Genomic DNA, 26,641 nt, shown 5'->3' with positions numbered 1-26,641 from the left:
TAATTATTTGATTCAAGTCTTTAATTAATGCAAGATACTATGTGAAATTAATTAATTAGAGAACTGTTTAAAGTGATCAAACAACACTAATTATTTGATTGAAGTTATTTAAACAAGAAAGGAAAAGTGATTTAACATGGTGCTCAGGAAACTAACTATTCTCCTTTTTTGCTTGATCTCCGTTTTGGGCGTTTATGGACTTCCCTCCTTCTCCGTACCTCTAAGGACTTCAATGGAATGTATTAGGGTTGAAGAGTATTTGGGAAGAGAGGGGAAAAGTAGTATGATAGTAATAGAGAACTTGAGAGATTATGGTTTTTAGAACTCTAGGGTTTTAATTCTGATTTTTCAGTTGTCATTAGGGCTAACGAAGACCCCTATTTATAGGCGTAGGAATCTAGGTTTAGGGTTTTAGAGTCGCGGCGTCAGGAAGCTCGTGCAACTCTCAAAGTCGTGCTGGAGTGGCGAGCGCAACTCTGGGACTTGCGCGCGGCTGGCGCACGCAACTGTGGAAGATGCGCACAGTGCCTTATACGAAAACGCGTTTTTAAAACTTCCATAACTTTTGATTAAGAAGTATGATTAAGGAAAATAATATATCATAGGAAAGCTCTGAATGTATACTTTCCAATGCCGTTGGAATCAGGTTAAATCTATTATGGATCAAAAGATATGGCCGTTTGAGTGCAAGGGTGTCAGTTTTAGGGACCGGTTTAGTATTTTGATGATAACTTCTTCGTTTTAACTCGGAATTAGGCTTATAATATACCATTAGAAAGATATTTGAAAGGGCTATCCATCTAGATAGGCGATGAACAGATATTAGGTGTTTAATTGTTCTAATTGGCTCGATTTTCAACAATGTAAGATCTATTTGATCCAAGCACTGCATTTGACGCATTTAGTTCCGTTATTGATCAAATTAAACATGTATGAATACGTTATAGGCCTAATTAGTAATCGGACTAGGCTCTAAGATAATATGGTCTCAAATACAGTTTCTAACTTACTTCATAATGCAATTTGGAGTCCGTAAACACTTCAACTTTGATTTAGCATGAAGAACGAGTTTTTGTAACATCATCGCACATCTCGTCGGGACAGGAGGCCAAAAGTAGGTGTTTACAATATTATTGCTTATTTAATTATATTTATTGATCACCATATTGCTTGTTTAAAGGGAAAATGTAATTGAAAATCTTGACTAATAAGATAATTTGGACGACCAGTTTAGGTTCCTTTGTAATCTTGTTGTTAATTGAAGTAGTCACTAATATTTAGAATTATGTGTGGATTAATATGCAACCAATTTAGCTTAATTTAGTTTGAAGAAAATTGAATCTTTGTTTGTATGTCTTTGAGATCACAGGAAATACTTTTCGCTATAAGAATCGAGTAGTGGCCAATACGGGCGAAGTGACTTCCGTACCATCATCCCCGATCCTCCTTTCGTGATTCCAAACCATATAGAATTAGTAATCTCATGGATTATGAATGGGGTGTAACCTTCACGAGTCAATCGTTGTTTCCTTTCATTGTCCTTTATTGTGGTTACCTTAAAATGATCCGTGAACACATGGATTATGAATGGGGTGTAACCTTCACGAATCAATCGTTGTTTCCTTTCGTTGTCCTTTATCATGGTTGCCTTAAAATGATCCGTGAACGGTTTACAAGTTCCTTAAAAACTTGTTGGCGGCTCCCTACTTTTATTTTCCCTTATCGTATAATGTCAAATCTCGCATCCTATGATTGCCAAGCATATTCACACCATGCTTAAGTAGGTGCGCTTCAATCGACGCCTTCATTGGCCGCTTTGCCATGGGGGTTCTTTTTGTTGCCCTCTCCTTCTTTTCTGGGCGGTTGCTTAGAAGAAGTGGCAATCTTGCCCTCAAGTTCCCTTTAGGAACTTGGACAGAGTGGCGTGTAAAGTGCCAACAGTAAGACGAGATGCCTCGGCCGCATGAAATGATGCGCAAAGGATCAGTGTTATTGATAGTAACCTCTAAGTCTTCCACGAATCCTTCTTGACCCGGACCGTGTGTCTGTTAACCATCTAAAGCCATTTTAGATGTGTATCCCCACAAATGACGCCAAATGTTTCAGGGGGTTTTTTTATATTCCCTCGGGGATACCGATCTTCAGTGACACTCGACGGTCGTAGACACCTGCAAAACAACGAAAATTTCGTAACCGGAATATTCGCCTCCGACGATTGAGTTAGTATCCGGAAAACGGAGGGTTTTAGAGACAATAAGGGAGAAGTTTGGGGTATTTATAGGGGTTGGAATGTGTGCCCTGGCCTCCTAGGATTTTGTGACCTAGAATGGTGGGCGCTGATTGGTTGCACAATCAGGTGTGGACAAGTGTCCTTTGGGGGCGCCGTTTTGGCATCTCTCTCGGTAATTGGGCTTGAAGTGGTTGCCTTTTTACTTTACAAAAGTGTCTGAGGATCGCCATGTGTCATCTTCCTATTAGGACACGTGTCGTCCATTTATTGGGCCATGTGTCGTCTATTTATTGGGCCACGTGTTACCTTAGTTGGACCATGTGACAGGGTATTTTTATCCTCAACAATTGGTAACACAATAGGAAATAATAAGATTCTAGCCAAACGTAATAAAACTTTCCTATAAAATAACTAAAATAAAAAAAAAATAAGAAAAAGAAAAAAAAAGGCATTAGAGGGAAAATTTTGCACCAAAAATTGACACGTGTCATTTTTAGTGTCTGTTTTAATATTATATTATTCATAGGATGGGAATCAAGTGATACATAACAAGCATCTCATGTAGAAAACACAAGGAAAGGATGTGGAGATGAAATGGATCGGAGTTCTCCGTATAAGTTGTTCGATTTTGTCATCCGATCGTCACTCAAACGGAAGTCGATCAACGCCAAATTTTGACACAACGTTCCTGCTACCCCATGCTACATATTCAATGGTTGGATTATTGGTTTGTGCACCAAATGTTGGTAATCTCTACTTAGCTCTAATTTCTCCCATAAGTTTATATACTTGTCAGTGATATATATGGAGAATAGTTTAATCCAAACATGCATATTATTTGATGTTGTAAGGGGCTTATCCTCTAACATTGTTTAGAGTTTAGAGAAGGATAATTTGGTTTACCCATTAATTATTATTGATTAGCGGAAGGGCTTGATACTCAAGGTATCCTTGATTTTTTCCTGAATTGGGTTTCCATGTATATTTTGGTGTGCTTAATTTTATTGCATTTGGGCTGATTAGAAAGCTTTTTGTTGCCCATATTGTATTTGCTCAAGTTTGGTAGTGTTTGTCCATTCTACAAAACATTAGAGAAAATGAGATTGTTGTGCTTCCGCATGTGAATGTGCGTGCATCTCTCTCAACGAGGGATTGGGGAGCGTCTCAAAATTATAGAACAGAAAAAGTAATTGATTCCATTCCAAGTGCGGATGTCTTGGTTTGATTCAATATCAAAACTAGGTCATGTGTGAATCTCAATTAGATTATTCCTCTCCTTTATCCTCCATCCAAGCGATCCCCCGAGGGGAAAAAAGAAGAAATGATATAATAAACAAACAGCATCTGTATTACTGAATCACTTCCGGTCAACACGTTTCTTACAAGAGGCTACACTGTTAACTAGCCCGCTAATAAAGTGTTTTAACTTAAATCACCTAGACTGCAAAAAAGCATAACACACACACAATTCAATTACCTAAAAGGATATAGGTTCCAGAACATATTCGTTATTTCTCCATGCAGATTGTAATGATATCTAAGCCGTTTCTGTGCATTTGAACCAGAAAATTGAGCAAACTGATGCACAAAACAGCATTATTCAGCACTAGTTGGGTTTCCCTGCAGCAGCAGCCTTCCTCTGGCTACCAACCTAAGATATCAATTTATCACTGATTTTCACTTTAAAATGAGCGCCTCTGCCTTGCTTCTGCGGCTGATACACGTATTTCTCTTCCATTCAAATCCTGCATGACAAGAGAAAGGATATGTAAGAATTCATCAGAATGAGGAAAAGAGCTATTAACTCATATCAACAACATCAAGGATCAGTGTTTTCATATGAAGTCCACCATATATGAGCAAGGTAATAGCATGAACATGATTAACCATCTACCTCCCTTAAGAGACGAAGAGGAGGGGGGGGGGGGGGGGGGGGGGGGGATGAATGAACACTCAAAAACCAATAGAAGGTACTAGCTGGTATGACAATCGAAGCAGAAGAATCACATTGCTAGCCAAGATCTCAACATAAACACTCAAATCTCAATGTGAGCCACAAGATTAATGATGCTTACTATACTTTCAAATCACAAACTTGAGTTACTTGATCAAGACTTTCTGATATTAATAATTTGTATTCCATTATATAACAAACACCAATAATTATTTGACAGTTAAATTCGTATAGTATAGTACCTAAATCATATATCAACCAAAGACAAAAGCAACGTACAACATATAGGGGGAAGAGATAGGTTGCTGAAAGCAATATCTGTCCTTAAATCCTAGGAAATATAAGATTGTAGGGTGGAAAACACTCCTTCGTAGGACCATGAACTTGCTACAAATTTTCACAGAATGTATAACTAATAACTTCACACTAAGTCATCGATAAAAAAGAGATCTCACGAAGTAAAACATTTCAAGTTTATGTAATGAAGTTCTTACCACACCGTCCAAGGATTCAATGGCACTATTGACCTCATCAGCAGAATTGTAAGTTACAAATCCAAAACCTCTGGAACGACCACTATCCCTGTCATAAATCACCTTTGCTTCCACTACTTCTCCCTGTTCACTAAAGAGTGACTTGAGGGCAGCATCATCAACTTTCCATGAAAGATTGCCTACATGAACCCTGTTGGAGCTTCCAAAGCTTGGTCCACCACCTCTGGCACCTCTAGGGGAAAAGTCGTCTCTTTTAGGTGGTGGAGGTCCTGCATTCACCCTTAAGGGCCTGCCATCAAGTTCCTGCCATCATCGTAACATTTATAAGTGCTTGTAACCAAAATTACATTTATAAGTACTTGTTATGTACAGCAAAGAAAAAGCGGACAACGAGCATCACAAAAAAAATCATTTTGCTACTTAAATGATCAGCCTCCCTACAATGAAATATATGCTAGATATGTACAGTAAAGAAATTGCAGACAAAGAGCATCACAAAAAAATTCATTTTGCTACTTAAATGATCAGCCTCCCTCCAATGAAAGCATTTCAATCTTCTAATTTAAGAGTTCCATATATGAAGTTTAAAAAACTTATATCTATTGGATTCGTAAGAAGAGTATGTGGTTCTCATGCAAAATTAATAACTTTGACAAAGATACTTAACCCACAAAAGCAAGAAAGAGGAATACCATTGGCCATTCTAAATTATTTTTGCCTTACTTCACAGAAGGTAACAATGGAAAACAATGCTATTATAGAAGGCTAAAACCATGTACATAAACAATATGACCTCTATGCCTCAATAGAAACTTCAGCACATGGCAGGGCCGAGTCAAATATGCACAGACTTACCCTTGCAATAACAGAATTATTGTTCCCATGTAACTCACAATACAAAGTGCATTTACAACCATTTACTTAACCTAAATTAGCCATTTCGAATTTATTACTTTACTCCTGACCACCACCAATGAATTTTAAATTTTTACATTGCACCATAAATAGACAACAAAATACATATAAAAGCTACATGCTTTACAAGATTTAAACTCAAGTTCAATTCACAACTAGTACAGTGATACAAGTTCTCAGGTAAGTTTAAATTAGTTGAAATATGGAAACTTAAGTAGTTAAGATAATATATATTTACAAAGAAGTTCACATATGGGAATCCAAGTGATAGATTAAACCTTATCTAAACCCATCTTATCTTTATGAATCTATCTTAAACCATTAAACCTTAACCTGACTTTCTTCAAGGTGAAGTGGACAAGGCCATTCTACTGAGTAATATCTTGTACAACCCAGTAGTCCAAGTACTCACTACTCTTTTACATGGTTTCATTAAACAAAGAATGACATCATATATTGTTTAAGAAACAGAGGACACACAAGAGTTGTACAATATACTCCTTCCGTCCAAATTTAGTTGTCACATCAATAGTTTGAGTTACACCATCAATGTGACAATTAATTCCGGACAGAGTGAGTACATGAACACCTTATTTTCCTACATAAGTAGGGTAAACAAACACACATCTCATACAATTAGCTTCAAAAAACATACAGATAAAACCCAAATAGCTTGAAAAAATAATCAGAAAATTCAAGTTCAATTAGTTAAGAATTTTACATAGCCATTGAATTGCTTAGCAGCTGCTTCAACTTCTTCAACTGAGGACATGGTCACAAATCCAAACCCTCTGCTCCTTCCAGTCATTTTATCATATATAACCTGCATAAATTCATAACAATTTTTGCTTAATAATGTCACCTAAATAACAAATTCTTCAAATTACCCAAAAACTACTCAACATATTCCAAAATTAAACCCTTAAATTACAAATTTCAAACCAAAATTACATGCAAAACAACCCCACATAATTTAACAAAAACCCCATAAATTTACAATAAATAATTTATATAACAAACAAAAACCCATAAAAAAAAAATTTAAAAATTGAAATTACCTCAACCATTTCAACAGTACCAGCAGCACCAAACAACCCAGCAAGTTCAGCACTGTCGACATTGAAAGGAAGATTACCCACAAAAAGCTTAAGGTCAGGGGAGAAGTTAGGCTGTTGTTCACCATCATCAGACATAACATCTTCCTCTTGTTCAAACTCAGAAGAAATTGCAACATTTTGAACAAAACGAGAAGAAAGGGATTGGTAGCGTTTCAAGGAGGGAAAAGAGAGAGAATTGGGCAGCGTTTTGGAAGGAGAAGAAGAGAGGAGAGAGAAGAAAGGGAGTGAAGGAGTAGTGGATTTGGATAGAACCAGCGTTTTGGGTGCTAAAGAAGCGAGGAAAGAGGTGGAAGCCATTGTTGAGAGTTGAAGAAGGAAGAGATAAGGCTGCTGCTAAGAAATGGGGAGAAGGAGAGAACGATAAGGTTTTAGGAGCAGCTGGAAATGGGTTTTAAGGGTGAAGACTGAAGAGGGGATATATATCTTCACCAATTTAATCAACTTGGATTTTTTTTAAAGGATTTTAAAAAAAAAAAAAAAAAAAATCAAACAAGTTGTTAAATGATATTTGTAGTTTGGTGGATATTTTGGATTTGGAGATTTGGGTGGGCTGATCTGATAGAGGAATTGGTAATCTCTAGTGAGAGGTATGGGCTTAGGTTTCACTTGTTTTGCATTGTGATAAAGATAGTAATGAGGCTAGTGACTATGTGGTTGTAATTGTGACTATATAAATACTTTTATACCTTTGCCTAGACCTGTCAACTTGGGTGTCCAGGTTGGGTTGGGTTATTACAAGTCTGGTCAAATTGGGGTTGGGTCATGATAGATTAATGAACTATCTATGTAGGTCTGGGTTGGGATGGGTTGTTTACGGGTTGAGTCATGTCAAGTCTCACATCCGATCAAGTTTGGGTCAGATGTAAGTCGGGTCAAATTCAGGTTTATTCAATTTATGTTTCGGTTGGGTTCAATTTTGATCAAGTTTAAATCAATTTAATTCAGGTTTGATACAGGTTTATAGCAAGTTATTGTGGGGCGGACCATTATTGGGTTCAGGTCAATTTTGGATCGGTTCATTAACGAAACGAGTTATTGGGTATGGTCAAGTTTAAGTCGAGTTTACAATGGATCAAGTCATTATCAAGTTCGGGTCTTCTATTTCGTATATCGACAACAAGAAAAGATAGTACATTAGGAAAGTGAAAGACATGCGATTATTTACAATAGATGTTTTATATTTAAAACTCACAAAATGTATCACTACTAGGTAATATAAGATGTATATTCATGTCATAAAGAACCTTGGGTTTGACACAAAAATGTAAAACATCAATTCGATATAGCATTGTCTGGTGAATAAAATTTATTCTTAATAGAAAAGATTTAGAAGGTCAAGGTTGGCTAGATTGAATTTGAATCGAGTGGAATAAAGGTCGAGTCATTGGTGACAAGCTAAGTTGAATTCGAATAGTATTAATAGCTAATTGGATTGAATTTATATTAGATTGTAAAGGTTAAATTGGGTTTGCACTACACAAAACCAGCAAATTGGCAACGGTTCAAACCCCCCAAAGGCAACAGTTTTGAACCGTTGAGTATTTGAGGGTTGCCAAATCCCAAAAAAATTGGCAACGGTTAACCGTTGCCATTGACCATGGCGCCCTTTTTTTTTGTTTTTAAAAGTAATTGGCAACAACCGTTGCCAATTGCTTGAGTTGGCAACGGTTAACCGTTGTCAAAGACAATGGCGCGCCTTTTTTTTTTAAAAAAAATATTGGCAACGGTTAACCGTTGCCATTGACTTGTATTGTTTTTTTTTTTTCGCTGCACTAATATTGACCTGTTTTTTGTTTTTTTTTTTTTGGCTGCAATATTAATAATAATAATAATTATTATTATTATTATTATTATTATTATTATTATTATTATATTAATAATAATAATAATTATTAATATTATAATAGTAATAATAATTATTAATATTATAATAGTAATAATAATAATAATAATTATTATTATATATGATAATAGTAACAATAATTAGTATTATTAATAACAAAACATAAATAATTAATAATAACAATCGCAAGAGATGATATAAATTAGAAAAATGTTTCATGTATAGTACATAATTAATAAGCTAAGGCTAGGATTGATGAAGAGATGATATAGTACAAAAATGTATGACGATATTTACAAATTAAATGTGATGTAGGTCGCCAACATCTCCCGAATTACATGGAGTTCCTCGCTCGTGTATGGAAGTCCCGTTTGCCCCTTGCAAAACTTAGAATACACAAAACGTGAGTTAGTAGAAGTGAATTAATAATAATTGGGGTTAGTTATAGGTGCCTAATGCTTGAGATTACAAGAAAAGAGCAAGTAAGAGGTTTTTGGACGCAATTTCAACCAAAATGGCTCAAGTAAGGCCATTTTGGCTACTATGATGCCTATTTCTATATTTCTTGTCTATTGAACTCATAACTAGTTAAAACATGTCATTATCACTTAGTTATAGGTGCCTAATGCTTGAGATTACAAGAAAAGAGCAAGTAAGTGGTTTTGGGACGCAATTTCAACCAAAATGGCTCAAGTAAGGCCATTTTGGCTACTAGGATGCCTATTTCTATATTTCTTGTCTATTGAACTCATAAATAGTTAAAACATGTCATTATCACTTAGTTATAGGTGCCTAATGCTTGAGATTACAAGAAAAGAGCAAGTAAGTGGTTTTGGGACGCAATTTCAACCAAAATGGCTCAAGTAAGGCCATTTTGGCTACTAGGATGCCTATTTTCTATATTTCTTGTCTATTGAACTCATAAATAGTTAAAACATGTCATTATCACTTAGTTAAATGTGACTAATGCTTGAGATTACAAGAAAAGAGCAAGTAAGTGATTTTGGGACGCAATTTCAACCAAACTGGCTCAAGTAAGGCCATTTTGGCTACTAGGATGTCTTTTTTCTATATTTCTTGTCTATTGATATTATAACTAGTTAAAACATGTCATTATCACTTAGTTATAGGTGCCTAATTCTTGAGATTACAAGAAAAGAGCAAGTAAGTGGTTTTGGGACGCAATTTCAACCAAAATGGCATACCTCTTCAAGCTGACGTGTGTCAGTACAATGACTCATCACTATGTCATACATGAATCTCATCACGTATAGGCCACAGTCAACTCCGTTTTCCTGTTGTGCGCACTAGCATGAGGAACAAAGCACATGAATCAAAATGCATAGCAAATAAGCAACATCTTAAGCATTGTAAAGTAAGAAAATCACAACAGCATGGGTGAATTACCTTGGGTGCTTTCCATGTAGGACCTCGAGGAGATCGAGGATTTATCTTCTTCATGGTACTACAAAAAATCAAAGTAATAAGTTCAAATTTGACTAGTATAATCAATACATATGAGTTAAGATATGAAAATGAATAACAAGAAGTGAAACAAACTAGATGCTTACTTTTGCAGTATGGACCTCACGAGGCGCTTTCTTACTTGAGGTAACCGAGCAGAATCAAAGTAGAAGATTGTGTTACTGGAAACACAAATCACAAGTAGGGTCCAATGATAACTACACACGAGACAAACAAATCAATAGTTAGCCTATTACAACAAATAAACTGGGAAAACAAATGAACTTGACTAGCATAATCAGACGTACTCCTCATAGTATGGGACGAATATAAACTTGTCTCCCGCACTCACTGATTGCCTGATACCCTGTTCAGCATAGTACAACACGTCAGCGGAGTTGCCTAAGATTCTAACAGTGGACATCTGCTCAGGGCACAACCACCCAACTTGACAAGGAGATTCAAGCTCCCATATTTGCTCCTGGAGTGCTCTGCATGCATGATAACACAATGTTAATCGAAAACCAAACGACAAACACCACTAAACTGAATAATATAAATTGAGTACCAGTTGAATTACCTCATGGATATTTGAATCAGGGAAATGTTAAGCATTGCACCACTTAGAAATTCCTTCACATCTTCTTTGAATAGCCATGCCGTTGCATCATCATCGTAGTGGAACATTTCCTTAGGAAGTTGGATTTGGATGGGGCTGTCATTAGGCAACACGCAAACACGATTGTGCAAATAAGCTAACTCCTGAGATAGCGATTGAAGCACCGTGTATTCAACTAATGGAGTAGCTTGCGTAGCTGAACATCGTGAAGGGCTCTTCATCGACGCTTTTCCACTCACCGAGCCATGTTCACTCCTGTTCTTTGGCCCCTCCACCCTCTTCTTTGGAGTTTGGCTTTTCTTCGATGGCTAATAAGACAAATCATATAAATAGTTAGAAAAGATTTTCATCCAACTCTTGGGAAGAAAAGATTAAATCGTGAAATCTAAATCTTAATTACATGGTTCATCAACCGTATCCAAGCAGATGGCCATTGCACAAAACTACCTTTTGCTGCCCAGAGTGTAGTGAACTCATCCTCCTCCACGGGCACAGGTATTAAGATCTCCTCGAACCCGGGAACCACAGAATGGATCCCGACAGAATAATGCTCAGGCAGAAGAGGTCAAAGATGTACCGTACCTTGTTCGGCCGGTTGTGCACTACCATAGGCAACAACTTTCAAAGGTCCAGCATATGATTCGCCCGGGTGAAGAAGTTCACAACGGGTCTCTTCCTGCACCAATTAGGAAGATACTTCATTTAAATATTCATAACTAAGTATCTTAGGTGTAATGTAGGAGTTAAATCAAGCATTGAGCTAAAATCATGAAAAATGGGCAAGTTAGAACTCATTTAGGCCATTTCGAGCCGTAAATACTCTAAATGAACCTAAAACTTGTGAAATTGCTTTTTTTTTTTATGTTGTTTCAAGCCATAAATATTCATAACTAAGTATCTTAGGTGTAATATAGGATTTAAATCAAGCATTGAGCTAAAATCATGAAAAATGGGCAAGTTAGAACTCATTTAGGCCATTTCGAGCCGTAAATACTCTAAATGAACCTAAAACTTGTGAAATTGCTTTTTTTAGGTTGTTTCAAGCCATAAATATTCATAACTAAGTATCTTAGGTGTAATATAGGAGTTAATTCAAGCATTGAGCTAAAATCATGAAAAATAGGCAAGTTAGAACTCAATTTGGCCATTTTGAACCGTAAACACTCTAAATGAACTTAAAACTTGTGAAATTGCTTTTTTTAGGTTGTTTCAAGCCATAAATATTCATAACTAAGTATCTTAGGTGTAATATAGGAGTTAATTCAAGCATTGAGCTAAAATCATGAAAAATGGGCAAGTTAGAACTCATTTTGGCCATTCTGAACCGTAAACACTCTAAATGAACCTAAAACTTGTGAAATTGCTTTTTTTATGTTGTTTCAAGCCATAAATATTCATAACTAAGTATCTTAGGTGTAATATAGGAGTTAAATCAAGCATTGAGCTGAAATCATGAAAAATGGGCAAGTTAGAACTCATTTTGGCCATTTTGAACCGTAAACACTCTAAATGAACCTAAAACTTGTGAAATTGCTTTTTTTATATTGTTTCAAGCCATAAATATTCATAACTAAGTATCTTAGGTGTAATATAGGAGTTAAATCAAGCATTGAGCTAAAATCATGAAAAATGGGCAAGTTAGAACTCATTTAGGCCATTTCGAGCCGTAAATACTCTAAATGAACCTAAAACTTGTGAAATTGCTTTTTTTATGTTGTTTCAAGCCATAAATATTCATAACTAAGTATCTTAGGTGCAAAAAAAAAAGAAAAAAAAAACAAAAACGAGTGCAAAAAAAAAATAAAAAACCGGAAACCGGGCGGGAAGGGCAGCGTGTGCACAGCGAGGAGGCTACACAGCTGCTGCAGTGCTGCTCAGCTGCTGCAGTGCTGCACAGCTGCAGCCTCCTCGAGAAGAAAGAGAAGGAGGAGGAGGAGAAGGAGAAGGAGGAGGAGGAGAAGGAGAAAGAGAAGGAGAAGGAGAAGAAAGAGAAGGAGAAGGAGAAGAAAGAGAAGGAGGAGGAGGAGGAGAAGGAGAAGAAAGAGAAGGAGGAGGAGGAGGAGAAGGAGAAGGAGAAAGAGGAGGAGGAGGAGAAGGAGAAGCAGACAACAACAACACATCACATCAACAAATTAAAGCAACACCAACAACACAACATCGCGAAGAAACACCATTTCACAGCCAACTTAACCATTTCACAACACAATCCAAAAACCAATAACATTATCCAAACAAGTAAGTAAAAAATCACCTGTAGAATAGGAAATTCATGAGGTGTTAGAGTATCAAGCCCCCTTGAGTTCGCATGTGAAGGAGTACCAATCTGCAATAGTGTATTGATAGTGAAACATTAATTAGAACCGTACCGACGTAACTCAACATATCAAAACTTATAGAGTTGAATTCTAATCACGTACCTCCTCGCGTGCATTTATCTCCTGTTCTCCTTCTCTTCGTGGGTGGCTACTTGAGTCGGCCGGTGTTGTCGAGGAAAAGGGCAAGGTCGGCAAATTTATTTGCTTCGCCCATGCATTGAACTCTTCGCGCATCTCATTGCGCACTTGTTCTTTAATTGATGCCACTGTGGCATCGAATAACTATGGCGAGTTCACACTTGCTCGGGATCTTCCAGATTTGGTATATTCGGGACCCATTACCTTCTCCCATCCTAGCAAGCTCCCCCCAGCACCTAATACCCGTCCCGGATGGTAGGGCTTTCCCATAGTCAAGGTGAAGGGATCCTTCTCTACCGTCGGGACGAGCTTGCCTTCAACAAGCTCTCCAGTGTACTCAAGCTGTAGCAAAAACAAAATGGCAACATGAAGTAAGTGTTTATATAAAGTGATATACATGCAAATGAATAAAGTAGTTCACTAGTTCATAGTTGCTTACTAGCTTATCTGTTATTTCTTTGGTTTCCGGAGCCTTGATGGACCATTTTCCGGTCTTCTTGTCCCGCGAATGCATAGAGCAAAAGAAATCCCCAGCACGACTCACCAAAGTACTGGTCGTGGAGTCAGACGGCGCTGTGGAGGACCCTAGAAGCGCAGTGGGGTATACTCCTTCACTCACCCACGTATCCCTCCATTCATCATACGTCATTGCTCCCATATGATGGTGGTATTGCTTTTGCAATGCATTCCTGGAATTCTTCTCCCTCATTTCCTACATAAAAAGATATATATGTTAGTTTCATTACTAATAAAAAAGACGATAAATTACAACACAATTTTCATCAGAGTTCTTTAAACTTACAATTTCTTCTTTTTTACATTTTTTATGAACGAAAGCCTCCCAATCATCCTTCGATATGCTAGGCCATATTTGCCAAGGGAGTTTCTCTTCATCGATGACATCATCATCACTGCCACCTCCTTTCTTTTTCTTTGGTTTCCTCACAAGTTTCTTTGTGATAAACCGACGAACTAAGTTACACTTGAAGCTTCTGAATCTTGCCGCAAGTAAGGATTCAAACACCCTTCGCTTGGCGTACTCATTTGGAATGTTAAATAGACTTTGCAAGCACAAATAACAAACATTATTAGTTTGCCAATAACATAACAATAAATTGAAATTGTTTATAAATAACCACATCAAATCAAACTTACCCTGGTATCATTCCAAAACGTGTCAATCAAGCCTGTAGGTACGTCGCTCATACGAAGCGTAATGGGGATTTTGCGCGCACAAATCCCAACTTGACCAGCATACTGACGACGCCATTTACCTGAGAGTTGCCCTACCCTGTCATACTCCAAGACCATAGGACCGACAGGTTTCTTGAAAGCTGCCGTCGGACCCCTCTGCTTTTTCTTCGCTGGTGCCTGCACCCCCCCCCCCCCTCCACTTTGATCTTCACGAAACGGCTCCATAATGGCATTATCGATTGGAGGCGCTTGCTCAGCTGCAATTTCAAAGTCATCTATCATTCTCTCCAATACATCTTGCGCCTGATCTTCTGGCTCACCCAAATCAGTTTCCTTGTTCACATCATACGGCTGGTCCCCATCATTAGATGAATCATTTGAGTTAGATTCAACATCCTCAACTCAAACACGGAATCGATCGTCCGCCATTAGATGTTAAAACCTGTCATTACAAACATAACACGTTATTAGCTGCTGAATTGTAAGGTAAACTTATAATCATATATAAATTGCTGAATTATAATACAAATAAACATAGAAAATGGTGATGCAAGTTACTTTATTCAATTAAAAGAATATAAGAAAAATGGGCAAGTAATTCAACAATTTCATTCATTTTCACCTAAAATGTGATTGGAGGCTTGGGTCACTGCTATGTTCAAAAGCAAGAAAATCGGTGCGTCTTTCAAAAACGGAAAATGGAAACGTATCATGGACGCTGCAACCGAGGAAGATTATGAGGCCGCTGTAGAAAACATGAAAGATAAGTGGGCAAGTTTTCCAACAGTGATACAATATGTAGAGAACACATGGCTTTGTCATAAAACGAAGTTCGTGACATTTTGGACAAACCAAGTTCTACATTATGGCAACACCAGCACTTGCAGAGTTGAGAGCCAACATTCGGCCGTGAAGATGTGGTTTGATTCCTCGACAGGTTTGGTGTAAGATTATTGAACTTCATGTATGTACTTTATTTTAGGAATTTGAGTTACAAATCATAACGGTTTTTCTTTGTAATGTGCAGGTTCTTTAGATACCGTATGGGCTCGAGTTCATAGCCACATTGGTAATCAAATCATTGCAATTCGTAATGGTTTGGAGGCTTCTAGGTCGAAGATAGGTCAAAAGTACCGACAGTTGCCACTGTCACGTATAAACGGGAAGGTGTCTCAGCATTGTTTGAAGGTTCTCGATGAGGAGACAAGGAGGATGAGGGGGATGAGTTATCAAGTGCACGAACGATGTGGATGTGCAATGCGTGTGACCCACGGGTTGCCCTTTGCATGCCAGATACATGATTCGCTAGCTGCTGGGACAGGATTGTACATAAGGCAAATTCACCCGTTTTGGAGGCTTGGTTATTGGTTCTGAAGATGGTGGGACGATGCCTGGCAATGACTCGACCGAGGATGCCGCACATTTTCGTTCTCTGATGGAGGAGGTGTTTGATAGTGATCCTGCTGTTCTTTGAAACGTGTCTCGCATCATTGAAGAGGAGCTGCATCCGGATCATTCCGATCTCAGAGAGCCTGCTGTAAACCACCGGGTTCATGGTCGACCAAGAAACAATGATACAAGACGTGATCGTTCTTATTTTGAACATGTAAACCGCCAACACACTGAACGCGGCGCACGACAAACAGGTACGATTGAGTGTTGTGTTTTTCACATAAATCAGCGTTCACTAAACTATTAACTGAAACCTACATTTGTGCAGGAGATGTAAACGACATTAGCCAAAGCCGTTATCGACACATGCTTCCAGGGCCGATGTTGCCTTACATCACAGGATGGAAGGATGTCATTGGCGATGGGAACTGTGGGTTTTGTTGTGTGGCCGAGTTCTTCTTTGGTGATCAAGGCCGATGGTATGACGCTCGAGAGACAATAGCGAATGAGGTCCTCGGTTATCGAGCCCTATATGAGAGGATTTATGGGCTTGGAAGACTTGAGATCAATGTGCAGCGTATTCGATGGGACGGTGGGGCGGTTGATTCCCGTCATTGGATGGTTGCAATACAAGATTTATTTTCTATTGCGACTTGGTTCAACGCAGCGGTTATTATTCTTGGTGTAGGCCAAACACCAACTTGCTACTACCCATGCCTCACAATATTGCCGTTGCAGGCAAGAAGGGGGGTCACAGCACCGGAGCGAGAGTTTTTCATCGCTACAGTTGGGGCCTCACATTTTATTTGTATTGAACTTGCACCTGATTCGCCACTTCCCCCGGTTGCAGGTTGGTGGACCGAGCACCACGACCCAAGTGTTGACGGTTGGGATCAGCGTTACGAAGCTAGAAGGAACATGTGGGATGCCTTAATTAGATAGTGAACATGTTGTTGTACTTTCATTTATGTTAAACATTTGTCGTTATGTAATTTGCAACGAATTGAACTTAATTAAACAAAATATTTACAAAACCACCAAAACAGTTGTTCAATACTTAAAGTACGTGACGAATAAATAGTACATAAACGAAATGTGTACAAGGGAAATAAAAAAAACAGGAAGTTCACAACCCCATCATCGCCCTCCAATCAGCTCGTAGCGCCTCAGCCATTGCTCTTGTATCACGCGATAGGCTCGGATACTCCTCCAGGGTCCTGTTGATGACCTCCATAGACCGACCCATCCACTTCAATTAAAAAAACAACATATTAAATAAATCACAAGTTTTTTTAAAAAAAAACAACATATTAAAAACAACATATTAAAAAAATCGGATTTTAAAAACAACATATTATAAACAACATATTAAAATAGCAACTTATTAAATTATACCAAAAAATACAACTACTTACGTAATCCGTGTTAGTTCTCTCTGGCAGTGTGCGACTCTCATGTGATGACGCAACTGGAGAAACACGTGGATGAGAAAATAGGTACAACCACTGCATGTAACCAGGACCGACTGTAGGAGCACCACCACCAAGTCTGCTGAGGGCACCTACCACGACACTAAAAGACATACCAGGGACAAACCAAGTCCACATCACAGATGTCATCTCTGGCGGAAAGTCAACCCGATACATCTTCAAGTTCGTCGGTCTCTTAGCCTTCTCAAGCCTGATAATGGCTGGTGGAATGCCCTGGACGTATCCAAGTTGCCGAACCACTCGATCAGGCATGTATGGCTCAATGATGCTACGATACTGGATGCAGCCAATGAAAAGAGTAGCAGGCACGCGTCGTGCTGGATCAACTCCGTACGGTAGCCAGTTAACTTCATTGTCAGTCAAATGATCCAACCTAGCCCGAAAAGAGAAAAGGCGCTCCATGCTCTTGTTAGGGCACCCCGATCCAACATCCCAGGCGGACGCACGAGGAATAGCAAGCTCTTTAGTCAAGGTCCCCTGCTGAGGCCGGAAACACGGAAAGTACTCGTAGATCCACGCCTGCAGAAGCGTAAGGCAGCCAGCGATAGAATCAGCATCTCTTCGTGATGCTGTACCCAATTGCCGGTACATGTATGCTAGCACAGCAGAACCCCAGGAGTACTCACTAATCTGAACATCCTCAACAAACAGCTCGTTGAGGAAGGAAGGATGAGTACGGTTTCCACTCTTGTCCAAAAACAAACAAACGCCGAGTACTAACCACAGGTACGCCCTGTAATGGAAACTGAAGGGCCTCTGCGCCTCCAAGGTCGACTCCACTATCCTCTCAGTCAGGACCCCACTACCCTGCCATACGGTTTTGGTACCGCACTTCTCATTCAGCTCTTCCTCAGTCATATCCAAGGTAACCGAGCACGCGTCCCGTAAAACGTCCGTGCTAGGAGTAGTGGAAACCATGGAACCGTCGACACGAAGCCCTAGAATATAATACACATCATGCTGCATGATCGTGATCTCCCCAAAAGGCATGTGAAACGTGTTCGTGTCTGGCTGCCATCTCTCAACAAAAGCAGAAATTAAGGGCCAAACAAATCGCCGGAACATGATCCCGGGTAAATGAGATAGACCAGTGCCATCAATCGGTTCCAGGTGCTCCGGCGGAAGACGAGCGCGCCAGTTACCCAATTCAGAACACAAATGTGTCCTTCTCAAACACCGCAGCACGTTTCGCTCCTGCCCACCCCATATGTAGGCAGATACGTGACCCCCAAAACTCGGAATAACGGTACCATCCTCAGGCCCACCTGGCATCGGCTCCTGCACCACCCATGACTCTGACGAGCTGGTAGAAGCTTGACCTGGTTCACTACTGCTAACATATCTCCCATGGTCACCCCTATACACAGTACGGTAATCCTGAGGGTCGTACTGTGCATCTCCAGCAGATTGACTTCCTCGATCTTCATCCTCATCCTCAACTGATGAAGGCACTCCAGTAAACGAATACATGGGGGCGCTCCCCTGTGACTGGTGCTCCCCGACCAAGCACCAGCAGTCCCATACTGCTGCTCATGCTGAAACGGTGCATGTGAAGGTCCTGCACCACATAACTCCCTCCTAACAGACGCATTCAAACGTCTTGATCTTGCATGACGAGGACCAGAACCCTCAATCTGCATTAAAAAAATAAGTACAGAATCATATTTCAATAATAATTCATAGTCAAAAAAATCAAATCAAAACTATAATAAATCAAATCAAATAAACAATAATAACAACATTACAAATAATAACAATAATATTATTCTTACAATACTAATACACTACTAACAATAACAACACACTAACACACTACAAATAATTTCAACACAATAACAGACCAAATCAAAACTATAATTAACCACAAAACTGCCAAAATTTAAACGCAACAACGACAACCCAATAAAAAAAACAGTTACAATAACAATAACAACAATTTAAGTAAACAACCATAATACATAACAACAACAGCAGCAAAAACCAATACAAACCAAACCAAATTTACATAACAATAACAATACATAGCAACAACAAACTTACTTTAATGCTAAACTATAATTATTGTAAAACTATAATTATTGTAAAACTATAATTATTGTAAAACTAAATAACAAAAATTACATATCAATAACTATTGCAAAACTAAATCAAGAAAAAAATTATTTTAATGCCACAAATGAAGGACACAAATTACTTCAAAAAAAAAAATGAAGGACACAAATATTTTCAAATTAAAACATGCACCAAATCAACAAAATCGAGGACAAAAAAAAAACATAAATTAAAAAACAAAGGAAAAACAGAAAACAAAAAAAAAAGGTGGAAAAACAGAAAAACACAAAAACCAAAAAAAAAAAAGGGAAAAACAGGAAAAAAGGGGGAATAACAGAAAAATAAAAAAAAAAAAAAAAAAAAAAAACCTGGAAACTGGACTTCCGCCCAGAAAATCCGGAAGTCCAGGGGAACTTCCGGAAATTTCAGGCGGAAACCCCACTTCCGCCTGAAATTTCCGGAAGTTCCCCCGGACTTCCGGAATTTCTGGGCGGAAGTCCCCTTGTCCAGAATTTTTTTTTTCAAAATTCAAAAATTTAAAACAAAAAAAAAACTCACCGGCTCGCCGCCGCTAACGCCGCCACCACGACCACCAAACGTCAGCCTAATTCTCCGTCGGTCTGCCATTGTCGGATTCAACGTTTGATTGCAAGATTTGCTTGTGTTTGAGTAGCCTTCAACTATTTTGGTTTTTTTTTTAAAAAAAAATTTCTGATTTTTTTTTTTTTTCAAAATTTCTGATTTTTTGGAAGGTTTTAGAGAGAGAATGTGTCAAAGAGTGATTTTGTGAGATGGGAAATGTCTCGTAAATCCCTAACTTACTTTATCGAGTATTTATATACGGAGGGCAATTTAGGAAATTCATATAAAAAATGTGAACGTCACCTAGTAAAATGCGAACGACGTTTAACAACACCCTTTTTTTTATTATTATTATTTAATTAGTAACTAATAAATATTAATTAATTAGTAACTGATAAATATTTCTTAAGAAAATTAAAACTAAAACTGATTTTTGACCAATAATGGGGTGACACGTGTAAATTAAACTTTTAAAAAAAATTACCTAATCAACAAGTTGCCGGTCACTTGGGACCATTGAAGCAGATTCACATTAAAGTTCGAATTATTAAAAAAAAAAATCAAAAGTTTGGATTATTTTGGGCCAATAAGGCAAAGTTTAGATTATTCTGAGCAATTTTTTCTAATTTTTTAGAAAGTGACGATCCATCACCTGTTTTAGCCCAACTTCAGTACTTAAGAGCAACTCTTGCTGGCCCACTTCCCTTTGCTAGAACAACTCCAACTCCCCCAATCTCCGGCCCAATAAAACTCCAGCCCATCCTTCTTACAAGTGGCAGCTCCTTGAGCCCACGCATATCACCCTCATCACCCCATGCACCATACCGAACACCACCAAACTACGACTCGCTCCACCCCTTACTTTTTGCATCATTGACCCAAAAACTCTCACAAAAAGTGAACAATTATTATTTCTTTGTATATAATAATTCATATAATTTATTTTTCAATAAATAATAGACATCGATATGTTTTTTTTACGTAGTATAATTTTTTTATGCCTCAACTAATCACTCACATGGTATTATATTAAAAATTGTGTGACAATCAAAGTATAATAATGCTTTAAATAAATGATGAAAGTATTGTTTGTGAAGGCAGTTCATAGTAAGATAGTGTTGATTGTGATGGTAAATTTAGTCCAATTGTAAAATCGGCTACTATTTGTATTGTTTTGACTATGGTATGGCTCAAAAGCATCAACTAGATGTCTAGATGTTAAAAGTGTCTTCTCTCGTGGTGTACTGAAAAAAGAGACATTTTACATCTAACAACCTCTCGGTTTCACGGTAATGATATGACGTACTTGCTCCCACTTCCATTAATAGGTTACGTGAGACTGTGAGAGGATGAGCACTCGACTCAAAGTTCAGTTTCCTATGTCAGCTTATGGGGCTTTTAGTTATTTTCATATTTCCTTATATGCTTTTATCTCAGCAAAAATATGCATACAAATTTTTAAAACGTGTAGGTCTGAGGCTTTGAGCTCTTTTAAACCTGCTGCTACTCCTTTGGGATACTAATTAGCTCAAATTTTGTGAATCTTTGGGTCCTCCTACTTCCTACCCCACTATGTATTGCAACTTAAAGGGTGCTTATTAGTATACTACCTCACTTTTACTTGTCTTGATAATTTGATAATCTCTCTGTTTTTTAATACTTGCTCTATTTCTTCATGCGCGGTGTTTTAGGTGAAATTAGAGAAAGTAATAAAATACGGAAGTAGTAGGGTAGGTGGAAGAATAAAAAATTGTAAAAAGCAAAAGTAGTTGAGTGAATTGAAGGCGAGAGAATATAAAATTAATAAAATATGATTTATGTTGGGTCCACTAGTTGAGAGAAATAAATTATTTATTATAAAAGTTTTCCAAATAAAGAAATTGAACAAGTATTTAAAAACGATCGAAAATAAAAAGTGAAACAAGTATTTATAAACGGAGGGAGTATTGAATACGCGATACAACATAAGTATGTCTATTTATGCATGCATGATCCTAAGGAGGCACATTATCATGCATTACAACGTAATCTGCAGTTCATTTAGTGTACCAATGAGCAAGTATTTAAAAACGATCGAAAATAAAAAGTGAAATAAGTATTTAAAAATGGAGGAAGTATTGAATACGCGATACAACATAGGTATGTCTATTTATGCATGCATGATCCTAAGGAGGCACATTATCATGCATTAAAACATAATCTGAAGTTCATTTGGTGTACCAATGATCATAAGTATATATTAATAAAAGACTATTTCTACATGATTAATCATCTATACCGATGTTGATTGGGGTAGTTGTCTAGACATGCATATATTGTTCGATTTCACGACAATTTTGTTTTCTAGGCGATAATATAATTTTTAGTCCCCCAAATAGCAACTGACCTTATAAAAATTTGATGCAAAGGCAGAATATGAAGGTGTTGCAAATGTTGTATATGATGCATGTTGGCTTCTATTATATCTTAACCTGCTACTTGAGTTACATTGCCCGGTCCTCTTTGTTAGATTACTTTTGTTTATTGTGATAATATCAGTGCAATACACCATTCCATCAATTCCGTACAACAACACCAACACACCAAATATGTGGAGGGTTTTAAATTAAGCACCCATTTTAATTTTAATTTTAAAATACAACAAAAATAAAAGAAAAGAAAATATTAGGATTTCACCACCACATAACACTTTCTGGAAAAAAAAAAAAAAAAAACATTAATTTTCATTTTTTTTTTACAAAAATCATCATCTTTTGTATCGAAAATTGTTATATTAAGGTTTTTGAGGTCACTTTGGTGAAATGATTTGAGATCAAAATTGACATTAAAATATCAAAAATGCCTCGTTTTGCGTACTTAGTATGCAAAACAAAGCATTGCCAATCATTTTTTTTTTAATTTTGATCTTAAATTAGAGTTGTAGGACCAAAATGGCCCCTAAAATCTAAAAAGAGAAAGTTTATGGTCCGAAGATTATTTAAAAAGTTAAGTTCAATATGTTTTTTTACAAAAAATGTTAAATAGTGATCTAATTCTTTGTCTTGGAGCATATGTTTGAATGGTAAAATCAAAATAATGCTTATAGCTTAAAAGTAAATAGTAGCTCAATAATTCAATATCTTAAAATTCGGAAAAACACAAGAGACGTGTAATAAAATTTCTTAATTAGTGGATACAAATTAGCTTCAACTTCTTGCTTCAATATTTGGCTTAGTCGGTGGACTCATCAGCGCCCGCCCCTCTATCTATGTTACCAGAATTTTGAATCGAGGTATAAATTCCACCCATCAACTAGTTGTTCTGATCAATTGCTACGATCATAAGGGTTTTTCTTCTTTCAATTTGTTTTTATTTAATTTTGATTCTAGCGTTGCTATGTTTATTCACAATTATTATACTGTATCAAATTGAAATCATACGAAGTATTACTTTTGATCCAAAATCTTTCTGGGTTTCATGATTCTGGATTACCTTTACTATATTTTACTGTCTAAGAATTGCTTATGGATCCGTTTTCATTTTAGTCTGAATAGTTTGTCATATTGGTATAAAACTTAACACCCCTTTGTCAAATTTGTACTTTCTCTGTTTCAATAATATTGTTAGAAGGATGAAATTGCGCATCCCAATCCCAATGCACATTTTATATGTTAAATATCTATAATTGTACAAGTGTAAAAATTATAAAAATTTGATATAGTGAAAGTATTTTATGAGATTAATCTAACAAGATCCCACGTAACTATATTTTATTTAACGTATAAATCATATTATATAGTCAAATAAAAGTGATGAATAATGCAAAAATCTCATTATTGCAGTACTATTGGAACGGCGGAAGTATAAAAGTTGTCACTTGTAACAAATGACTTAGAAGTGTAGAACAATAGTTTCACTAAAAAAATATATATATAAATAAATAAAAGTAAAGAACAATAGTTTTGTGTGACAATTGACAAATGACTATGAAATTCAGATTCGTGCAACTTTTAACCTTATTTTATAGTTGGAGAACTTGCAATGGTTATCTAGTAACTCATGTATATTATCCATTTTGTGCAGTGGTCAAATTATCATTTTTTTTTCTTCATTTCTTAAGTTTGATTAAGTTACGTTTGTAGAGTATAGAAAAAATTTCATTGTGACTAATTAGGAGAAAATTCTTCAACTCCCTTGTTCTATTTCCCTCCGTCTTCTGTTGATCATGATATCTTAATCTTGTTATGTGCTTGAAAATTCTGTCACTTTTTGTACCCAATCGTACTTTTGTTTACTTCACAGAAAGATTGATGAATGCAAGATTATCATATGTTAGAGATTTTTGTGTGCTGCCCTGCTTTGCGTAATTTGATTTTTCTTTCCAATGGAAATTCAACATAAACAAAAATACAAAATGTTAGGCACTCATTTTTCTTACCCAAGAACAAGAAAGTACAAGGAGATATTGACTAATCTTCTTTGAGTTTGTCATTTTTGTTTGTTGGCTGAATTTGGTTGTTGATCATTTGCTATCCAACTGATAATATTGCAACCAAAGTATTGATTTTTTTGTTTGACTGTTTGTATGTATGGGCAGTTGCTTTGCCAACCCCTTTTAAGGCATACCTACTAAGAATTTGATCCTTTATATTGTGATGGTGTGCGTTGCATATTCAATTTGATGTCTGTTACATTACTTACATAATTGATTCCTTGATTTGTGCTTGTGTGTGTTCAAGCTTATTCAATCTGAGCTCTGTAACATAATAGATTCCTTGATTTGAACTTTTGCTTGTTCAAAGATAGTCAATTAGTCAATTATATGAGGTCTACTGTGAACAATGTTATGCTTGTGAAATGTGAACATTCAAAGTATTCGATATAAGGTGTACGTACTTATAAGTGTGTAATTTCTTAGGCAAATACAATATGATGAGGTGTTCAGGAGAATTAATTTGTTTCCACAAAAGTGGTGGACTTTACAATTCTTGAGTAGTTGCTGAGTATTAGGGTTGTTGAATTGTGTAAATATCCTTTACCTGGAGAGTATTCCATTGATCAATATATGCAGGATTACAAAGTATCAGTCCAAAATATGTAGGAAACCTTACATAATAAAATAATATTTACACAACAATATATTTCAAACATATGATGAGAATATTCGGTGTATATTCTCTAAATATTCTCTATCAAGGCTCCTCTCTGATCTGTGAATTGGCATGTTTTATTCTACTTGAGCTGCTGTTTATGTGGTTGCTCTTGCTGGTATTGTTCACTGTATTGTGTTATTTTTATCGTCTTCATATCATTGGGAGAGATATCATACTTGTTATGTCTTCTGCCTTGAAGGTGGTTTGTACCTTTCTATCTGACATTTAGCAATAGATTTATAACTGATACAAAAAAAGAGTGTATACATAAACACGAGTTGTTTATAACAAATGAGACTCGACATAATTGAGTCCTTTCTGAAACAGAAGATCAGAGTAATTTCCTATTTTTCCCTGGTATTTTTTATAGTTTTATTTATATATTTTTCGTTCTCTCTCGGTTGTATAAAGATTAAGACAATTTCCTTCAATACTAATGATATGGAAGGTCTTGTGGTGTGTGAAAACGTAGTAAAATACACATTAAACTTTGTTCTTTTTTCACCTGCATAACCCTTACAGTGGCACTTGTTCGAATTAATTTATAAGATGAAAAGAACATATAGCACCAATAGTTTACAAAACAAAATTTGTAGTTGCGGGTGGAACCTTAAATTTTCATGACATATAGAGATGAATGCCATGGGACTTACTTTATATAAATTATTCTGTCTTACATTTACAAAACCTTCTGGCTAGCTTAGATTTCTTGAATAATTTATCATATTTTGAGTGTTCAAACTTCAAACTAGCATAAATTATCAAATGAATTCAATTAAGCATATTGATCCCCTGAAATCTATGTACGTGTTTCAAATGTGCACTTGCAGAATCAGATAAGCAAGAAGAAAACGAGGCTTAGATGGGATTTGTCATTGTGATTTCTGTGCCATTACTACTACTAGTCCTAATCATATTTTTAGCTGCTTATCTGCTTGGAAGGGCTCGAGCTCGTACTGCAGCAACGCAGTATTATGGACCTCCTGCTCCGCCATTCAGAGGCCCACCGCCTTCAGAAGGAAAAACATCACAAGTTTAGTTAATTTCAAGGTACCTGTGAGTCTGTGACTCAGATCAGCAAGTATTTACTAGGTTTAATTTACTAAACACACAGAAAGTGGAAGTGGTTGATGTATATAATTCACTGTTTGTTGTGAAATTACATGATTAATATCTGAATCTGTTGTTTATCTGCGTATAGCGAATTATTTCCTGTATTTTTAAAGCTTATGTAACTTATTTGAACTTCCAGATCTTAGATATCCATGAATCATAATTATTAAAAGATACTGTGGAAAATAAGCTTCAAGTGCAAAAGTGATTCATTATATTGAGAACTTGGATTGAAATGAAATTGCTCTTTTGTATATAACAGACGTTGAAGTGGTATGTGTTGGTTAGATAGTACCATTGGGTATTGTAATTTAGTTATACTACTTCCCTTTCTTTTTATTTGCAACAAATGAGTTTGCACCCCATGAAGGCTAGGAGAATGTCTTAAAAGTCCATTTGGGAAAATTGTTCGATTGCCTGGTCCATAGGGTGAGAAACAATATAAAAAAAGGGCTCATGCTCGACTAGCATGTGTGCTCGAACAAGGGCGATCAAACAATCTCCAGCTTTTCCAACACATTGTTGCACGCTCAATAGGAGAGCAGGTTCGGCTGGTGGTCAGGGCAAAGCCACATTCCACAATTTTCAAATCTTAC

At 36.8% G+C, this 26,641-nt stretch overlaps 3 protein-coding genes and 1 long non-coding RNA gene across 4 annotated transcripts; 1 reads left to right on the top strand and 3 right to left on the bottom strand.

Moving 5' to 3' along the window:
* Positions 1-3,552: 3,552 nt before the first annotated feature.
* LOC110697697 (29 kDa ribonucleoprotein A, chloroplastic-like) lies at positions 3,553-7,114 on the bottom strand. Its single transcript, XM_021875078.1, has 4 exons — positions 6,652-7,114; positions 6,315-6,416; positions 4,679-4,981; positions 3,553-3,975 (listed from the first exon to the last, which is right to left on the bottom strand). The coding sequence occupies exons 1-4, from the start codon at positions 7,006-7,008 to the stop codon at positions 3,913-3,915; spliced, it is 825 nt and encodes a 274-aa protein (XP_021730770.1). The 5' UTR covers positions 7,009-7,114; the 3' UTR covers positions 3,553-3,912.
* A 10,123-nt stretch (positions 7,115-17,237) lies between these two features.
* On the bottom strand, positions 17,238-18,024 carry LOC110697727 (protein MAINTENANCE OF MERISTEMS-like). The gene is made up of 2 exons (XM_021875105.1): positions 17,379-18,024; positions 17,238-17,248 (listed from the first exon to the last, which is right to left on the bottom strand). The coding sequence occupies exons 1-2, from the start codon at positions 18,022-18,024 to the stop codon at positions 17,238-17,240; spliced, it is 657 nt and encodes a 218-aa protein (XP_021730797.1).
* A 205-nt stretch (positions 18,025-18,229) lies between these two features.
* LOC110697696 lies at positions 18,230-20,159 on the bottom strand. Its single transcript, XM_021875077.1, has 2 exons — positions 19,777-20,159; positions 18,230-18,800 (listed from the first exon to the last, which is right to left on the bottom strand). The coding sequence occupies exons 1-2, from the start codon at positions 19,843-19,845 to the stop codon at positions 18,336-18,338; spliced, it is 534 nt and encodes a 177-aa protein (XP_021730769.1). The 5' UTR covers positions 19,846-20,159; the 3' UTR covers positions 18,230-18,335.
* A 2,737-nt stretch (positions 20,160-22,896) lies between these two features.
* On the top strand, positions 22,897-26,260 carry LOC110697695. The gene is made up of 2 exons (XR_002506541.1): positions 22,897-23,071; positions 25,763-26,260. It is a non-coding gene; the product is annotated as an uncharacterized LOC110697695 (long non-coding RNA).
* The last annotated feature ends 381 nt before the right edge of the window (positions 26,261-26,641 follow it).

The sequence above is a fragment of the Chenopodium quinoa genome, unplaced genomic scaffold (assembly GCF_001683475.1).
Source record: "Chenopodium quinoa cultivar QQ74 unplaced genomic scaffold, ASM168347v1, whole genome shotgun sequence".
NCBI classification, from domain to species: Eukaryota; Viridiplantae; Streptophyta; class Magnoliopsida; order Caryophyllales; family Amaranthaceae; genus Chenopodium; species Chenopodium quinoa.
The sequence above is the reverse complement of the archived record's forward strand: the minus strand, read 5'-3'. Positions and strand labels throughout refer to the sequence as shown.